This window comes from Sinohyriopsis cumingii, unplaced genomic scaffold (genome assembly GCF_028554795.1).
Source record: "Sinohyriopsis cumingii isolate HCF-2022 unplaced genomic scaffold, ASM2855479v2 utg000349l, whole genome shotgun sequence".
In the NCBI taxonomy this organism is placed as follows: domain Eukaryota; kingdom Metazoa; phylum Mollusca; class Bivalvia; order Unionida; family Unionidae; genus Sinohyriopsis; species Sinohyriopsis cumingii.
The window spans coordinates 1,289,611-1,307,493 of NW_028315889.1; the positions used below are offsets into that span (position 1 = coordinate 1,289,611).

At 36.3% G+C, this 17,883-nt stretch overlaps 1 protein-coding gene across 1 annotated transcript; it reads right to left on the reverse strand.

Moving 5' to 3' along the window:
- Nucleotides 1-8,898: 8,898 nt before the first annotated feature.
- Nucleotides 8,899-12,422, reverse strand: LOC149774312 (uncharacterized). Its single transcript, XM_089945409.1, has one exon. The coding sequence runs from the start codon at nucleotides 12,043-12,045 to the stop codon at nucleotides 9,127-9,129; it is 2,919 nt and encodes a 972-aa protein (XP_089801535.1). The 5' UTR covers nucleotides 12,046-12,422; the 3' UTR covers nucleotides 8,899-9,126.
- Nucleotides 12,423-17,883: the final 5,461 nt, after the last annotated feature.

Here is a 17,883-nt window from a genome sequence, read left to right on the forward strand (position 1 = left end):
TACAGCTTCCAATGTTAAAAGGCCACACGATACTTACCTAACAAAATGACCTTAACTAACAGCACAAACCCACAATAATGAACAATTTTAATATTACTTAATACTTTTAATCAAAGGTTATAAAGGTTAACACACATAATATAGATATACATGAAACATATACATAATAATTAAATATGAAAATAAAAATACACATTTTCAATATTGTCAAATTTGCCTCTGAATCAGGTCATACTCGTAGCTGTATAGATTGGAAGTGTGATGATATGCAGTGTCATGTCCTTGACCTAATTCTAGCTTTTTTCCTGTATACCATGTTCTATATAATTTGTCAAGGTCAAGCCAATAACACGTGGTGTGTCATGTTAAATTATGATATGACTATTGATGCATTTTGTTTTACAAACGTCTTAAATTAGGCATATTATTTTATCACATTGTTATTTCATCCTTCTGTTAACATTTGTTTGTCTATGCCATAACTTTGTGACAGCTGGAGAGATTTCATAAAACTTTGCCGACGTCTATATAATAACTAGATGGCATGTCACATACCAGATACAGACTACCTGTCACTAAGTTAAGTTCACAGGAAGGCAAGGGAAATTGTAATTATGTGATTTTGTGCGTTTTCTGGAGGATACCTTTTAAACTACTGAACATACTTTAATGAAACTTTAAATAGTTATATATCTTAAATAGAAATACCATAACCATGACTTCAGTCTCAAGCTTAAGGTCACAGCTTGAACAAATATAAAACAGCAACCTCTCTCAATGTTCAGGATTCAGATTTAAACCAATGAAGGTATTTTCGTACAATCTTAGCCTGGTGTATATTTAGACATGATAGAGTCTCGTATATTCATAGTCATATCCTCTGCCCCAAAGGTTAAGCTGAAAATCAAGGGAAGTCAGTCATGCTTAATTATCTTGGCTTCCAACTCTGAGTTTCCATAACAATCGGATCAAAAATACACTTTAATATCTCAAGAAATAACTTTATTTGGTTGAACATTCGATGAGTATTTTAGGCAAGTTTTATTCCTGACAGCTTCCATATCAACCATTAAAACGTCATGACAACCAGCAAGATAATGCGTGTTTTCACAACTCCCATCAATACACTGGTAACATTTTTATCAACGTCTCGGTGGCAATATTTATTATAGGATTAAATGATCATGGTTGGGTATTTGTCTATGTATACATTTTACATAATATCTCGGGGCCCCCGAGTGGCCGAGTGGTCTAAAGCGCTTACAGTTCCGGATCACTGCCATCTCACCTCTGTCTGCGTGTTTTCCAGTCTCAGACTCAGCCAACGTGGGTACGTGAGAAAGCTTGCCAGTAGCTTCTCGTGGGTCGGTGGTTCTTCCCGGGGTTTTCCATGGTTCTTCCTCCACCAGTTATACTGGCCGCCATGTATAGCCTCTCTTGTGCTGACAAATGTTAAAACCGTACGACAACAACAATAACAACCTAACCACTCACAAGGTAAATAAAGTCCGAAGGACTTTATGTTAGGTTTGTGAGTGACTAGGTAAAATTTACACATCGATAAATACCCAGTCATGATCATTTAATCCTTATAATTCCAATTTACTTCCCTTCTGTCATCAGATTAGCATTTAATTTTACGTAGATCGAAGTTTTCTTTCATTAGTCTATTAACTAAGAATGAGTACATAGCCCCATCTTCGCTAGCCAAGAGTCGTCGACTTTCTACACATTTAGATCTTTCAAAAACAAGACCGTGTCCATATTTAGTGAGATCACTTGCTTGACATATGACCATTACCGTTACTAACAGCTGCTGGAATATGTTGTCGAAGCGAAATACAAATGATTTCTGAAGATTGGCTCCTAAAGCCTGCCATATGCCTTCTTCAGTAAAAGGGGCGAGTGTTGGAGTACAGGAAGTTCTGTGTAATTACATGGTTTTAACTTCTAATGATCCATTTTAATCTGGGATTTGTAAATTTGATCGGAAATCACAGGAGTGGTGGGTAGGGACGTCGTGCTGTTTTTCTTTTACTAGGGTGTAAGGCGTTGATATAGAAAAAATGTCACATCAAATGACCTGGAAACAGGGAACCAAAAGTAGTCCATAATATTTATCGCTGTGAAACAAATTCCAGATCAAACTGTAGAAAACACGATCAATTCATAAAATTGGAATTATTATGCCGCAATTTGCAAACAAATGTGTGTTTCTTGGTCCCCATATCAACCAGTTGAGAAACATTATTTGCCCACCTTCTACAAACCACTTTATTTAAAGTTGTTAAACTTTCAAGAAATGTTCAATGTGTCATATCTAGTTAATGTTGTTTCGTGTAGAAATTAGTTTTTATATTCTTCAAGCTATAATGGCAAATTAAGTCAAACTTTAGAAATAATAAATATGACTATTATATTTACAATGTTAAATATCGTGTTCGTACAGCGTTTAACATCACGATGTTAAAGTGTATCGGAATGAATATCTGAAAAAGTCTGCTGTTGGCATGACACAACTTGCAATAATTTAAAAACAAAACCCCTTATGAAAAAAGAATGACGTAAAGCTTGATGAATTATTATAACATTCACTTTCAAATAAGGCAATATAAACGCTTTCTAAAATAGTAGTTTCAGCATAGATGTATCCCAGATTTTCTTTATTTTTGCATGTTTGTTTCTTACTGTAACGTTCATCTTTTAAATTGACGATTCATAATCAAAGAAGTCGAGAGAAGAAATATGTAGTCCCATCTCATCCTTCAATTAATACATATACTGGCTTTTATCATATCTCTCTCTCTCTCTCTCTCGTTTAAATGTTTGTCTCTTGTTTTTTTTTTTTTTGTTTTGTTATTAACTTTAAGTTTGGAGAATATTTATATTTAGCAAGACATTTATTTGAAAAGTATAAAATCAAGAATAATTATTATAATGTTAACGTGGTTAAAATGTGTCAGTTTCCATATGTTCCCTAAAATATTTTCTGTAAGCAAAACACCGAATATACCGTCTCCACCGTTTCAGCTAGGCAGTATGTCCATGGGCCTAAATATTTCACTCTGGGGTGATCCATCTAAATAAAAGGAAACGAACACAAAACCCACCCAATAAAACCCACAACAGTTCGAAAATGTATTTCCCGCTATAGTGATCCAAGCTAGTCCAGTACACAAAAGCAAACGATATTTTCAAATGAGAGAAAGAGGGAGATTTAATTTAAACTAAGATTTATCACTTGTAACAGGGAGTTCTGGGCATGCGTTCATCGGAATATAAATGGTAATTTTTACAACGTCGTTAGCACGTTATAGCAAACCGATAGGTACTGTGCAAACAGTGACATCTTAAACTCTCAAATCGCAAACCCGTGCCACCCTCCTTCCCCACCCTAACTGCAAGAAGCAGAAATTCAGCTAGGAATTGTGGATGAAATCGGCGCTCCGACCTATCACAGAGACACTTACTTCGGAAAATAATGTGCACATACGTTAACTTTCACTTAGAACAAAATGATGCCAAAATTATATACACAAGGTTTGTACCTTTATTTGATGACGGAAATGAGACCTAAAAATCATGTGTAAGATCTACAAAACTATAATGGTGATGCTCCTCACTTCGTCATATTTTCATCAATAAATCTTTCTCTGTGTATATATATATATATATATATATATATATATATATATATATATATATATATATATATATATATATATATATAAGGAACAACAGGAATGGGGTGAAGTAAAACAACTAATATATAGATAAGAACATTTAGTTCCTGAGGTACCAACACGAACAAATACCAATCTAAATTGAAGTTGAGAATTTAGACTCTACATCCGTAAGCAACATTGTTACAGGACGAATCCTCTCTACCACGAATATTTGTAAAATGAAATTCAATATTTACTGGGGAAAGATTTTATAGAACCAAGTAAGAGCGACTAGAGTTCACCATATATTATTGCGCCTAAACTAAATAATACATTCCACATGTGTACTGACTATTAAAACGTGACTAGTGTCACCACAAAAAAGGATTCGTTTCCAATGCCAAGATAATTCATAAAGGATTCCTTTCCAATGCCGAGATGATTTTTGGTTAGAAACCCAACAGGTGCCAGAAAAAAGTATTCCACTATTGAGAATAGCTGTTTGGCTTTGATACTGAATTTGCAAGATTTTAAAAGTGTGTATTAATTCAGATCTTTCTCCTCTTATTGTAGTCACTGATAGCAATCCCCTTACTTTCATTAACAAAAATAAAAGGCCAAAATCAGAGCGCTATTGAGATGGTGTTTATATGATTGCAGATACAGTCTCGTGTATAAAAGATGTATTGTTTTATTTTGTGTAATTAAACTGAGTGTCATTCATAAGACATCTTCCTATTCAATTTTAATTATTATTATTATTAGTGTCATATGGTTGTTTGACAAATATGTAAAATAAAGCATTATTGTACACGTCGCTCGTTTTCATAGTGAGGGAAGGTGGTATGTATATTGAATTTATCCTGATTGTAAATTTGTAATTTAATAATGTAGACAGCATGATTGTAAAACTGGCTTTTGTCCATGCTTTTAAGTTGTACATGGAATTTATACCTAGCATTTGAACATTATATGCCCAGTCTTGTTTACAATTGGACTGAAATCTTCTTTTGGAATTATTTACATCTAGGTCAAGTGAAAACATGTTTAAATAGGTATTGGATAAACAAATAATTAATTCCTGTTCTATATCAGTCAGTAAGAATCCACGATCAGAGTTTGCATTTTTTAAAAATTTTGGCATCTGATATAATTCTGAGAGGAATTATTGGTTGAAAATTTTCATTGTAATTACTAAAGTGCTGAAAGGTTTTGAAATTAATACTCTAACTTGGTTTTTATGAACTCATCGAAAAACATTCTGGATTGCAATCATTGCGTTATATCAGGACATTTAAAACTATTGGAATTCATTCGAAACTTTATATATTTTGAACGTGTGAAGGGATATTTAGGATAATTTGGGACTTAGGTCACAATGATGTGTAAATTATGTTTGCTAATTGTATTGTAGAGAAGCAAAAAAAAAAACAAAAACAAAACTTTTTCTACCTCTAAATTGTTGGTTTCACTTTTTCTGTCCCATATTTTAAGGTCTATATTCACAACACTCCAATCAGAGAAATAGTTAAAGGTTTGAATTGTTCCCAAACTATTTTAAAAAATGTATGAAAGATAAAAGACAAAAGTAAAAACAATTTCAAATTATTAAGATTGTCTAGCCATAAGACTAAGTAGGCTAATTGTAGGGATCTGTTTCCTGTGTGCATCGTTTTGGGTCTGTGAATATTACCTAGGGATTTTTTATTACAAATACACAAAGGGTCAGTTTGGATAAAATTTGTTAGGAATGTTTCTCAGAACAAGAATTGCAAAAGTTGTGGTCCAGATGACTCCCATAGCATTAGAACTCAAAAATCATATTTCCTTTTACTTCCACTGAACGGTATAGCCAAGTTTTGTCCATCTTTGAAGGAAGGTTTCTTAGCACATGGTGATTCAACATTTGTGTCCGAGATTATTCCAGAAGCAACCGTGTGGTTTTCACAGCAACCAGTTGGAGAATATATGTTTGACTTCTTTGCGCCGGTTTAAATCACATTTAGTTGGAAACTTGTGTCAAGCGTTCCTCCTCTAACAAGTTAGCAACAAAGATGCTTCCATGGCAACTACATCGAAAACTTATTTCAAACTTCTCCAGAAGAATGGCAGAGCCAGTTTGGACAAAATAACATTGCTTGTTAGGATACCCTCTATGAAAATTGTTCTTTGGTGTCTCCCATTCGAATGTTGCACTTCCATAGTATGTGCTTTGGTCATGTGACTTGACTCAAGCTCCGTAGATTTGAATGTGACTATCATGTGTACAAGAATATATTCATAACAGGAACAAAATATTTCGAATTACCAGTTAAAGCTGATTTCTCGTTGAGTTCATTTAATGCATGATTAGTTTAAACACGTTTTTAAAAAAAATCGTTATCCTGAGTCACATGACCAAAGCAACTGACACTTTCAAGTGAGCAAATGAGCGAAAGTCGTATCTAATTGTTGCTGGTTGGTGTAGCCATACAATTTAAAATGGCGACGGGAGGTAGATTTATGTTATTCCACCTAAATTTACAAATTATCAAAAACAGGATTTGATCCGGAAATATTCTATACATATACCTGAAACTCCCCATCAACCAAATATACCTCAGAAACTGTGAAACGCGCTGGTATGTGTTTAAAATGTACACTAACGTGTTGCTGATAGACTTGTCTCCCTCAATTTCGTGATTTTTTGAAGAAGTGATTTCAGACCTGAATCGTCCATGAGTATCAGTACAGGCTTCGGGGCTAACTTATCGGACTAGTGTGGCAACTGTAAATCAACTCCATGATCAGCCTAATCATCAAGCTACGTGAATTCAAGATATCGATGCTCACGTAATAGATGTCAAAGTCGGGGAAATGTTTAAATTTGGGAAGCCAAAGTCAATCTTGATCAAGGTTCTCGCCCTCTTTGGATTACAGTCATGTGATCTGCCTAATTTTCGAGCTAAAGTCAGAATATATTCTCCATATATGTGTTCTCTAAACTTGATTCAAAACCAAAATAAAAATGAACCAAAATTTCCACGAAACGCTGTCTCGCCTGCTCTGCTGTGGCATATATCAAAATCTTCCTAGATGTCATAGAGCAAGAAAAGTAGGTCACAATAAACTGGAAGCTCCTGATCAGTAGTATACTCCAAGACAAACAGACCAGTCACAATTTTCTTATCTGAACATACAAGTGTCAGAGAAACTGATCTAAATGTAAGACTTTAACGCAATACTTGCGGTATGATAAATAGGTCACTGTGACCTACACATTGCAGTGAGATGTAGATGAAGATTAATACATCAATTAAGTTTTAGGACTATACAAAGAGTCAAAGGAATGGTCTAACGAAACATAAGATAATCAGCATAGCATGAAAAGTATGTCATTGTATCCTACATTTTACTTGAGATGAGCAGTGCAATCCAAGATTAATAGATCCCATCATGCGTTATGATTGTACATACATAACGGACATAAAACTGAGATAAATGCAAGAAATTAACATAGTCACTGGAGCACGAGAGATAGGTCACTGTGACCTACTTTTGCCTAATTGTGAGTATTAAACCCCAAGATGAATATATCAATCAAATTTCATGACTATACATACGAAAGCATTAGAGAAACTGAGCTAAATGCAAACACTTAAACCTGATGCATTATAATGACAACAGGAACGACGACGTTAGGAAGGGAGAAGAGACTGCTATGTCTCACCAATGATTTGCAACAAAAATAAAACCTGTGAACAGACGTCACGTCGGGTATACTATCTTAAATATAATGTCACTGATCTTTTTCGACAAAAAAATAGGGTTAACAGATTTCAATTTTTAAACAAACCACTTTTTGTTATCAACCACCCCACCCCGCCCCCAAAAGGAAAGTCGCTGGGTTGATCAAAGTTTACACTCGTCCGTAAGTACTGGTGGACAGATTGATTTCTGGATGATAATTTATGTTTTGTTGAGCAGATTTCACAAGACTGAGTGCTTACGTTTCACGACCAAATAGTAAATTGTGTTTATGTAATCAGATTTCAAGGCAACTAGGTCCACAAAATTTGCATGGCACAGTGGAAATCCCTTTTTGTGCTGGGGCCAGTTGCTGTAATATCTAAGTCGCTGTTGCTAAAACGTAATTGTGCTTATGTATTTACGAAAGGTATCCCGAGTTTTCACGATCGGACTTCGATACAATTTGGCAGCTGTCACTTCGTGTTTGCATTTATCCCAGGACCAACTCTGTTAATTTTGGAACTAGTAGTTGATAAAAAGAAAGATTTTTTTCCTATACATTACATTTCCAGATAACAACTTCAGTTTTAGTAAGCAGGTTTCAACGGCCTTCGTATGCCTGTCATCCTTAACCCAAGAATAAAATCCCTATTGATTCTGGAATCAGTAGCTCCAATGAACTTTGCTGCTAACTGCAATTCATTTTTGGATAATAACACGAGTTCAAGATAACATAATTCAACACAATTTAGTAATGCTGTCCAGCCTATCTCCAAGAAGAACCCATGATGATTGGTAATCGGTACCTACAAGGTCAAGGTTGATGTTACTAAATAAGAATTTTCCATTGCATCACAATTCCGGGCATTAATGTTTGCACTACACAAGAAATATGTATTCAATTTTGCACTTCTCGTGTCCTCTAACCATGAAAGGCTATGTTTATCCTGGGATGTTTATCTTTAATGTCAATGTCGTTATTACTAAATAAAAATTGGACTTTTTCATTTTACTATGGACCTAAATTAAGTTCTGCTCAATTGATTTCAACAAGAATTTGCATAAATATTATAATTATACTACCTAGATTTAGCCCGTCAATTTGGAAATTAGCAGCTTCGTCTTCACTGTCATTATGTAATTTGTACGTTCTTTTTAAAATTTAAACCGTAAAATTAAAGTATTTCTTTTACTGTCACAAACTTAAGCTGATTTATTATACATTTTAATCTGATACTCTTGTTTCTTGCTTATCATGGAAATGTACCTTGCGACGTCATATCCAAGGTTTATTGTTAGGTGATTATAGGCGTGAAAGTTTGTATCGGTTACCTGGTCTGTCAGAAGTCCACTTGATTAATGATGACCTTGTTATATAACATAAAGAACTTCATTTCTCCTCAGCCTCAACGGTCTCGTTCAATTGTCATTAAACGTTTTCGCATATTCAAAACGTCTTATGCAAATCACCATGAATTTTCTTTAACAAGAAAAAGTCCAAATATGACTATCAGTTCTTTAATAAGTCCAAATATGACTATCAGAAGAAATAGCTTTAATAATTATTCAGAAAAGCATTCTCATTTTTTTAAAAAGCGATGTCAAAGAATCACTATGCTGAGGTTAGTTCAACAAGTACTGTACATCCAACAATGGCTGACCTAAAACAACATAGATATAGACAAGATGCAGATTAAGGGAAGTGTCCTACAACACCGTCAGAAATTCGGTTTCACACATTTGACCTTAATTCCTCCATTTCCTTTTCATCTAATAGTGACGTCGATATAACATCCAGCTGGGTTGCTAGTTGATGCCCGGTACGTTCTTGGAAATCCGCGTCAATCAGAAGATCGATTTGATTCAGTTCTGCTGGCACAATTGCACCTGAATTTCCAGTCAAAGACAACTGAGAGCTAGTCTCACTGCGGACACTATGCCTGTCATTTTCATCAATACCTGAAGAAGACAGTATATTAGGAGTCATTCCGGTCTCACTTATAACCTCGCCACCATATTTCTGAATTTCATTAAACTCTTCCACAACAATATCTTCAATTGGCCAGTCCTGTTTGTACTTATCCAAAAGTTCGCTGAGGCAAATTTTAAAGTTCGGGTTAGATTTGTCAAGCGAGGGTGGAACGTGGGTTCGAAACACGACATTTCTGAAAATCCATGGCAGGAATCCTCCTGCCAATGTGGCTAGCAGTTGGTTGGTGGCTGATAATTGATATGTTTCTCCAAACGCCAGAACAATGACCAACACAAAGAGGAGGAATGCAACTATGGTGCTAAACTCGCCAAAAGCGCGCAAGTAATTAAATAATAGTTCTCCAGGGCAGGAGTAATGTGGCATTTTGCAAACATCGAAGAAAAACTTTCTGGGCATAAATGGCATGTCGTTTGTACTAAGGAAAAGAACTAACCTAGATGTTCTCCATCTTAGATAACCAAACTCTGTTTTGACCAAGGACACTGGATCTTCCAGTGCTTTTAAGTCACCTGTTTTTACTCTAAAGGCTAGATTGCGTTGTTGATCTCCAGGAAAATACATAACTTCGTCAACATTTTCTTTGGGAAGCTCCTGCAATACTTTATTGATAGTTTTGTTAATGCTTAGATATCGGTCCACGACGTAATTAAAGCAGCTGTTAGCATACATGACCATGAGAAATGTTAAAGATAGATATGTCAACGTTGTTTTTGCATTGAGAATAATCCCAATCGATGTGTACACCGCCATTTCCACGTAAAATGAGACGATTTCGGTTAGGAGGAAGATAACGGAATACATTGAGATCAAACTTATAGTGATAACAAGAAGCTGTAAGCATCGGTTCTTCGTCATCTTTAGTTCTTGTTCATTTCTTTCAAAAGTCTCTGCCCACGTGATATGTTTCATGCCTGTATTGTCTCTAATAATGTTCAACCATTGGCCAAGTTTCGAACATAAATGATTGTTTGTCAATTTTGTGCCCCGAGGCAGAACGAACGCGATAAAATGAGCAAACATGCGTAATGTCAAATTGACGGTGGGAAACAGGTAAAACGAGAGAATCATTAGCAAATAGGGTAAAGCAATAATCCAAAATAACATTCCCAAGCATACCCCTGCAACTCCTAAGGATGTGCATGGCTTGAGCAGCATGGACGCCGACCAACCAAATACCTCAGAAATATTTCTTTCACGCATATCCCTGAAACATTTTTGAATGACAAGCATGAATCTTTGTCTTACTTTCTCCTTTACAATTCCATATAAAATAAATTCAACTGATAATATGACGTATATTACAATAAATAATATATGTGACGGGGTCAAATACAACGTGACGCTGCCTGGAAATAGGAGCGATAGTCCTCTACGCGAAGCAACATCTTTTTGAGCGTTCATTTCCTCGTGCTCATACAGGTAATATAAAAAAACCCTTACAATCCAGGGCGTGGCGAGAATCAGCATCACGATACACATCATTAACTTGCTCAGAAACTTGTGCCATGGAATCCGCGTTGACTTTTGATGCAGCAGAAACATATCCGCATAACAGCACTTTGACACAGAGGGACGCTCGCGAATTTTGCACCTTACAAACGAATCGTAAAGAGACTTAAGCAGACCAACAGGCGCATCATCTTCTGGAATTAAGCGTTGTCCTTCGACTCTCATATGAATATCTGTAATTTTCAGGTTATATACAATATTAGATTTCAAATCCTTTAACTTATCTTTGAATCTTGGCATGTATTTAAATCTGGATGCATTGGTGGTTATCCTTGCGTCGGGATATTTCTTTGGTGTTCTCGTCAATAGAACTTTCAGGTTGAGAGGTTTGTTTCCAAGACGATGCATGTACGTACTGGCCACGTATTTTACTCTATAAAATGTTTCGGGAACAAGCCTCGGACTGGCCATAATGACATACAGTTTTACCAGAAAAATGATGGTGAACAACATATTTAGCCATAAGTCTCTGGTAACATCTTCGCATTTAATGGTACCGTCAGAGTTTCTATGGCAACATTTGTACAAAAACTTTGCGACTCCGTCGTCGTCTGCTATGTGGATATTACATATAGCATCACCCACTTCGTTTTTCTTCGAATTGTTTAAAAGGAGCTCTCTAACAGCAATCTCCAAGGTAGACACGTTCATTTTCTCGATGCAGTTTGGAATGGATTGGATAAGGTTTATGTCCATTTTCCGGGTATTCAATGACAACGTTGAAAGCGACAAAATTTCATAGTCATGTTTAAGTAAGAGTAATCCCTTACCAAGACGACCTCGTGTTAGCACCCAGTGAGTAGGTTTGTAGATGTTTCCTTGCTCGAAGCCCAGAATGTTTCCACTCCATCCAGGAAAATGTATCTTGAAAACCAGCACCTTTGTATCTTCTTTCATCTGCGAATCAATTTCGTTCGGTAGATTGCCGTTTTCCGTCATAAAAGTACAATTAACGCTGGACACGACGCTAGATTTTGAAGTCAATGCTACTTTCTCGTTCGATTCAGTGGACACATCATAATTCTCCACGGTTATGTTAGACACAGGTAGTCCGAAGACATTCTGTATCAGATAATTACCCAGTGTACAAAACAGAAAAAAATGCATATTTGTCATTGAAATCACAGACCACTTACTGCCATCTGTCATTTTGCGGCCATCCGTCCTGATTTGTAACTGTGAGGTCAATTACTTCTATTCCGTCTACTAAATCTCTATGCGGAGTACTTATCCCATAAACAGTCAGCGAACCGTACACATGTATACTCACACAGCCCAAAGGTATGTTCCAATTCACAATGCAGGGACAGTAGATGGTTTTTATTTCTTACCAGTTCACTTGTTAGATATATTATGGAGAATACGTGAGATAACGTGAATACAGTTGGTGTGTGTACGAAAAATTTCTTCACATTGTGATAGCGTGAATATTCAAGGACGCTCTTCAGTTTTTAGTACACTTAGGCATTGGAAACGTAACACATGACTAATCGTGTATACATGTACACGCCCACAATAGAAATAGCAGGGGTGCATATTTCTCATTTTATGGGGTTGGGGTAGGTGGGTGTTTTTGTTTACGTAAACAAAGAAGATATCGCACTTTCAATTGAACATAAGATAACGCCATGAGAAAACTAAAATTTGAAGGTGGTCCATACTTATTGTGAATCATATTAAATTAATAGTCTAATATATTTTGAGCCTTTCTAAACGCTCGAATGATAATGATGAATACTCTTCTTTATTTTCTCTTTTTTATTTCCTGTTATTACTATTTTAATTAAAATTGCTATGTATCAAACATCGCTTTTCTTCACTGTCTTCAAATGTTTCAATAATTCGTTCAAATATCAAAGTTTAATGAAACTTTTCTGATAAAAATTAGCTTTTCTTCCTTCCCATTTTATGTTCCCATTAGTTAGAGCGTGGACATATTAATGTGACCATTTCCTTGCAACTTTTAATCCGTCCGATAACTTAATAATATATATCATCTACATAAACATTGGTATGTATATTTCTCCTCCAGAATCCATCTCTGACACTGTTGGGCATGCGGCCCTACCCCTCCCGTCCAGAACCCATCCCTGACATTGGTCGGCATGCGGCCCCTACCACTCCCCTCCAGAATCCATCCCTGGCATTGGTCGGCATGCTCCCCTCCCCCTCCCATCCAGAATCTATCTCTGACATTGGTAGGCATGCGGCCCCTACCACTCCCCTCCAGAATCCATCCCTGACATTGGCAGCCATGCGACCCCTACCTCTTCCCTCCAGAATCCACCCCTGACAATGGCAGGCATGCGAACCCTACCCCTCCCCTCCAGAACCCATCCCTGACATTAGTAGGCATGCGACCCCTACCCCTCCCATCCAGAATCCATCCATGACATTGGTAGGCATGCTCCCTACCCTCTCCAGTACAGAATCCATTCATGACATTGCTAGGCAAGCTTCCTACCACTCCCCTCCAGAATCCATCTCTGACATTGGTAGGCACGCGACCCCTATCCCTCACCTCCAAAATCCATCATCGACATTGATAGGCATATTACCCCTCCCCTCCAGAATCCATCCCTTACACTGGTAGGCATGCTCCTATACCATCTCCTCTCCAGAATCCATCCCTGACATTGGTAGGCATGCTCCATCTACTCCTCCCCTCCATAATCCATCCCTGACATTGGCAGGCATGCTCCCGCTACCCCTCCCCTCCATAATCCATCCCTGACATTGGTAGGCATGCTCCCCTACTCCTCCCATCCAGAATCCATCCCTGACATTGGTAGGCAAGCCTCCCTACCCCTTCCCTCCAGAATTCATCTCTGACATTGGTAGGCATGCAACCCCTACCCTCTCTCTCCCCTCTCCCCTCCAGAATCCATCCCTGACATTAGTAGGCATGTTCTCACACCCCTCCCCTCCAGAATCCACCCCTGACATTGGTAGGCATGCTCCATCTACCCCTCCCTTCCATAATCCATCTCTGACATTGGTAGGCATGCTCCCTCTACCCTCTCCTCCAAAATCCATCCCTGACAATTGGTAGGCCTGCACCCCTACCCTCTCCTCCAGAATCTTGCCATGATATTGGTAGGCATCCTCCCCCTCCAGAATCCATCCCAGACATTTGTAGGCATCCTTCTGTGCAGAGTGTTGTAGAATCATTCGGTTCTCACGGCGTGTAAATATTTGCTAACTATTATTTACATTCTCCCCACTGCACTCCACATTACTTTGTGTCCGCGGGACAGTCAGGAAAAGCTTACCTTGTTAGCGTGATTAAGTTCCATATAGGCAAATGAGATGCATATTTTCTGGCAGGTTTTGTTCTCCACCTTGGTAGCATGATGTATGTATGTATGTATGTATGTATGTATGCATGTACGTACGTACGTACGTACGCAGGCAGGCAAGCATGCATGTATGTATGTATGTATGTATGTATGTATGTATGTATGTATGTATGTATGTATGTATGTATGAAATCCGGAATGTACAACTCTATTATTTGATAATGTATAATCGTAACAATGTGTGAGGGCTAAGTGTAGTAGTCGAGTTACTAATATAACGGGGGTGGGTGGGATAAGAGTTGTAGCAGAGTTGCTAATAAAACAGAGTGTGTGTGCTAAAACCCTCTGTTCTTCGACACCACACCGCATCCTCCACCGCTTCCCCACCTCCACCCCACTTGGCCTGCGAGATACATGTACAACAATTCAACTACGAAATGTGAATGAAACTGACCTATTATCCTACTGAATCCAGGGATAGTACTTTCCGTTCTGTTTGGTGTATATTTATAGTTCTCTAAAATTAGTCATATATACCTTGATTTCTTTCATAGGAATCCGGAATGACTGTGTAGATACATGAGAACTAATTACTAGGTCGTCATGCGAGTGTGTCTGCTACACATGAGTGCATATAACGCCGACTCAGCTGCATCATTTTTTGGTGATGTGTGCTTAGTCGTGATGGAATATGGGCTGGTATGTTCAGGCTAACGATGGGTGCCATTTACCCGCGGACATGGGTTCGAATCTCCGTTGAGTACGAATGAAAAATTCTCTAACCTGTATGATAGTATTATGTGTACTAAATATTAATTCTGCCAACTATTATCAAGCATTCTCCTATAGAATCCAGGGATAGCACTTTCCGTTCCGTCTCATGTATATTTATAATTCTCTCTCTCTCTCTCTCTCTCAGGTGGATCACTTATATATCTCTATATCTCATCTCTCTCCTGGTGAATTCGACGTTTGGTGGTAGCTTCCCGTGGGTCGATGGTTGTCTCCGGGTTTTTCCTCATGTATCGCTTGTCATGTTCTTGAAAATGGCGTTAAACCACACAATAAGAAAAGAATGTTTAAAAAAAAAATGTTCTCATACGGCCATGGACAGGTGAGGTAAAACTGTCAATAGTGTAAGGGAGATAATCTAATAATGACAGACCGAATGCCTGGACACTAGCTGCTGACATTTTATTTGCTGATTAAGTAATTTGCATACATTTTGCATTAAAAAAGCAGCACGCAAAAAAACAACAAAATACCACACACAAAAAAGCAAAACAAGAAAAAAAGAACCAAAAAGCACCCATCCGCAACAAATATCATTAAACGTGACAAGTAAGGCCTTTAACAATGGTAAGAGCACGTGAGATACAAAATATGAATCAGTCCAAGAGAAATATCACAAAATCCGAATACCAACATCACAAGAATACATGTTTTACTTTAGAACAGTAACAATAGATAGTATCCAAAAGCTCCAAGCTTTAAAAAACAAGTGAAAGAAAAAGGAAAATAAATTGTTTAGTTATAGTTAAAAAGGTATTGTTTTACTTTCGAAACGATAGAAGCACCTCAGCCCAAGTCCACAAGTTGCGGTATTCCGTAAGCTAAGTAGTTAGCATTCAGCGCAGAAGGCTGACAGAGGATTGTGTAAGGGTTACGGTAGGTATTATTTCCTTTTGTGTACGCATGCGGAAAAGAGTCCAGCAAAGGAAAAAAATCTTCTGCCTTACGAATAAAAACAACACACAACCCCGAAAACACATATCCACCAATAAAACACAAGTCTAATAAAGGACGACACTGTATGTATAGTGGACACAACATAGAACATAAAATGTAGGGACTTACCTCAAAACACACACACACACACACACACACACAAATATATATATATATATATATATATATATATATATATATATATATATATATATATATATATATATATATATATATATATATATATAGCTTGAACTATAAATTTGAAGAATGTTATCTCAAAAAGCTTTAATACTGCTCACGTTATAGAACAGCAACATAAATGCAAGTTAATAATAATAATAATAATAATAATAGTTGCATTAGTAGCATAAAGATTACTTATTACATTTCAAAACCGCTTACTTCAGCACTTAAGATAAATGCTGCTCGAACCGATTTAAAATGATTCATCACAATTTTCTACTTTTTTCATTTATTCTAACAGGAAGAAAACCTACACAAATTTGCTGAAGTATGAATCATATCACATATTCACCAACCTTGCACTTAATAATTAGATTGCATATCATACCTCGTATCCACCAACATTAGACTTACTAAGATTGAATATCATACCTCGTATCCACCAACATTAGACTTAATAATAAGATTGCATATCATACCTCATATCCACCAACATTAGACTTAATAAGATTGAATATCATACCTCGTATCCACCAACCTTACACTTAATAATTAGATTACATACCATATCAAGTATCCACCAGCCATACACTTAATAATCTCCAGTATCCACCAACCTTACACTTGATAATTAGATTACATACCATATCAAGTATCAACCAATCTTACACTTAATAAATAGATTACATACTATACCACTTATCCACCGACCCCAGAATTAATAATGTTACATACCATATCAAGTATCCACCAACCTTACACTTAATAATTAGATTGCAGACAATATCAATTATTCACCTATATTAGACTTAATAATTAGATTACATGCCATACCACTTATCCACCAATCTTATATTTGATTATTGGATTATATACCATATCAATTATACACCAACCTTAGACTTAATAATTAGATTACATACTATATCACGTATCCACCAACCTTACGTATAATAATTGGATTACATATCATATCAAGTATCCACCAACCTTAGACTTAATAAGATTGAATATCATACTATATCACATATCCACCAATCTTATACATAATAATTGAATTACATGCCATGTCACCAACCTTAAACTTAATAATTAGATTGCCTATCGTATCAAGTATCCACTAACCTTAGACTTAATTATTGGATTACATACAATATCAAGTGTCTACTAACTTTAGACTTAATAATTAAATTGCATACCATTTGTTTGCAATAGATAAGCAATGATAAACTGCAGTTTTTCAGTGGTGTACCTGGCATATATAAATGGCCAAGTGTCGCGATTGTATAATTGTATTATTTTTCATAACAAGCATTTGTCCAAAATGTCCTATCTTATTTCAGGTTGCCACTCACCAACTGGATACTTGTAACTCTTTTTAAATAAGATGCCATTTAGTTTTCGTCTTTGTGGTATTTATTTCTCTATTATATTCTATGTTTTTTTATTCTCAACTTTAAATTTACATTTTATTATCATCGATCAATTTTATACAAAATTTGTTTATTCATCATTTGCACTAAAAACTAGTTTGATAAAATTCAGTTATATATTATCATTTAAAGATGGAATGTGAATTAGTTTGTTTTCATTGTTTATATTTTACTATTAGTTTTTTCTAAATCATTGTATACTAATTTCATTTTGAAACAAAATTACAATATAAATTTGATTGATTGATAACCGTATTAAAAGATAATGTTTTCTATAACTTTTGTTTTTCGGAAGAATAATTGGAAGATGATCAGAATAAATCAGATGAAACAAATGTCTG

Excerpts from the sequence above, each read along its gene's own strand:
- LOC149774312 (XM_089945409.1), bottom strand. The coding sequence starts at position 12,045 with ATGACAGATGGCAGTAAGTGGTCTGTGATTTCAATGACAAATATGCAT.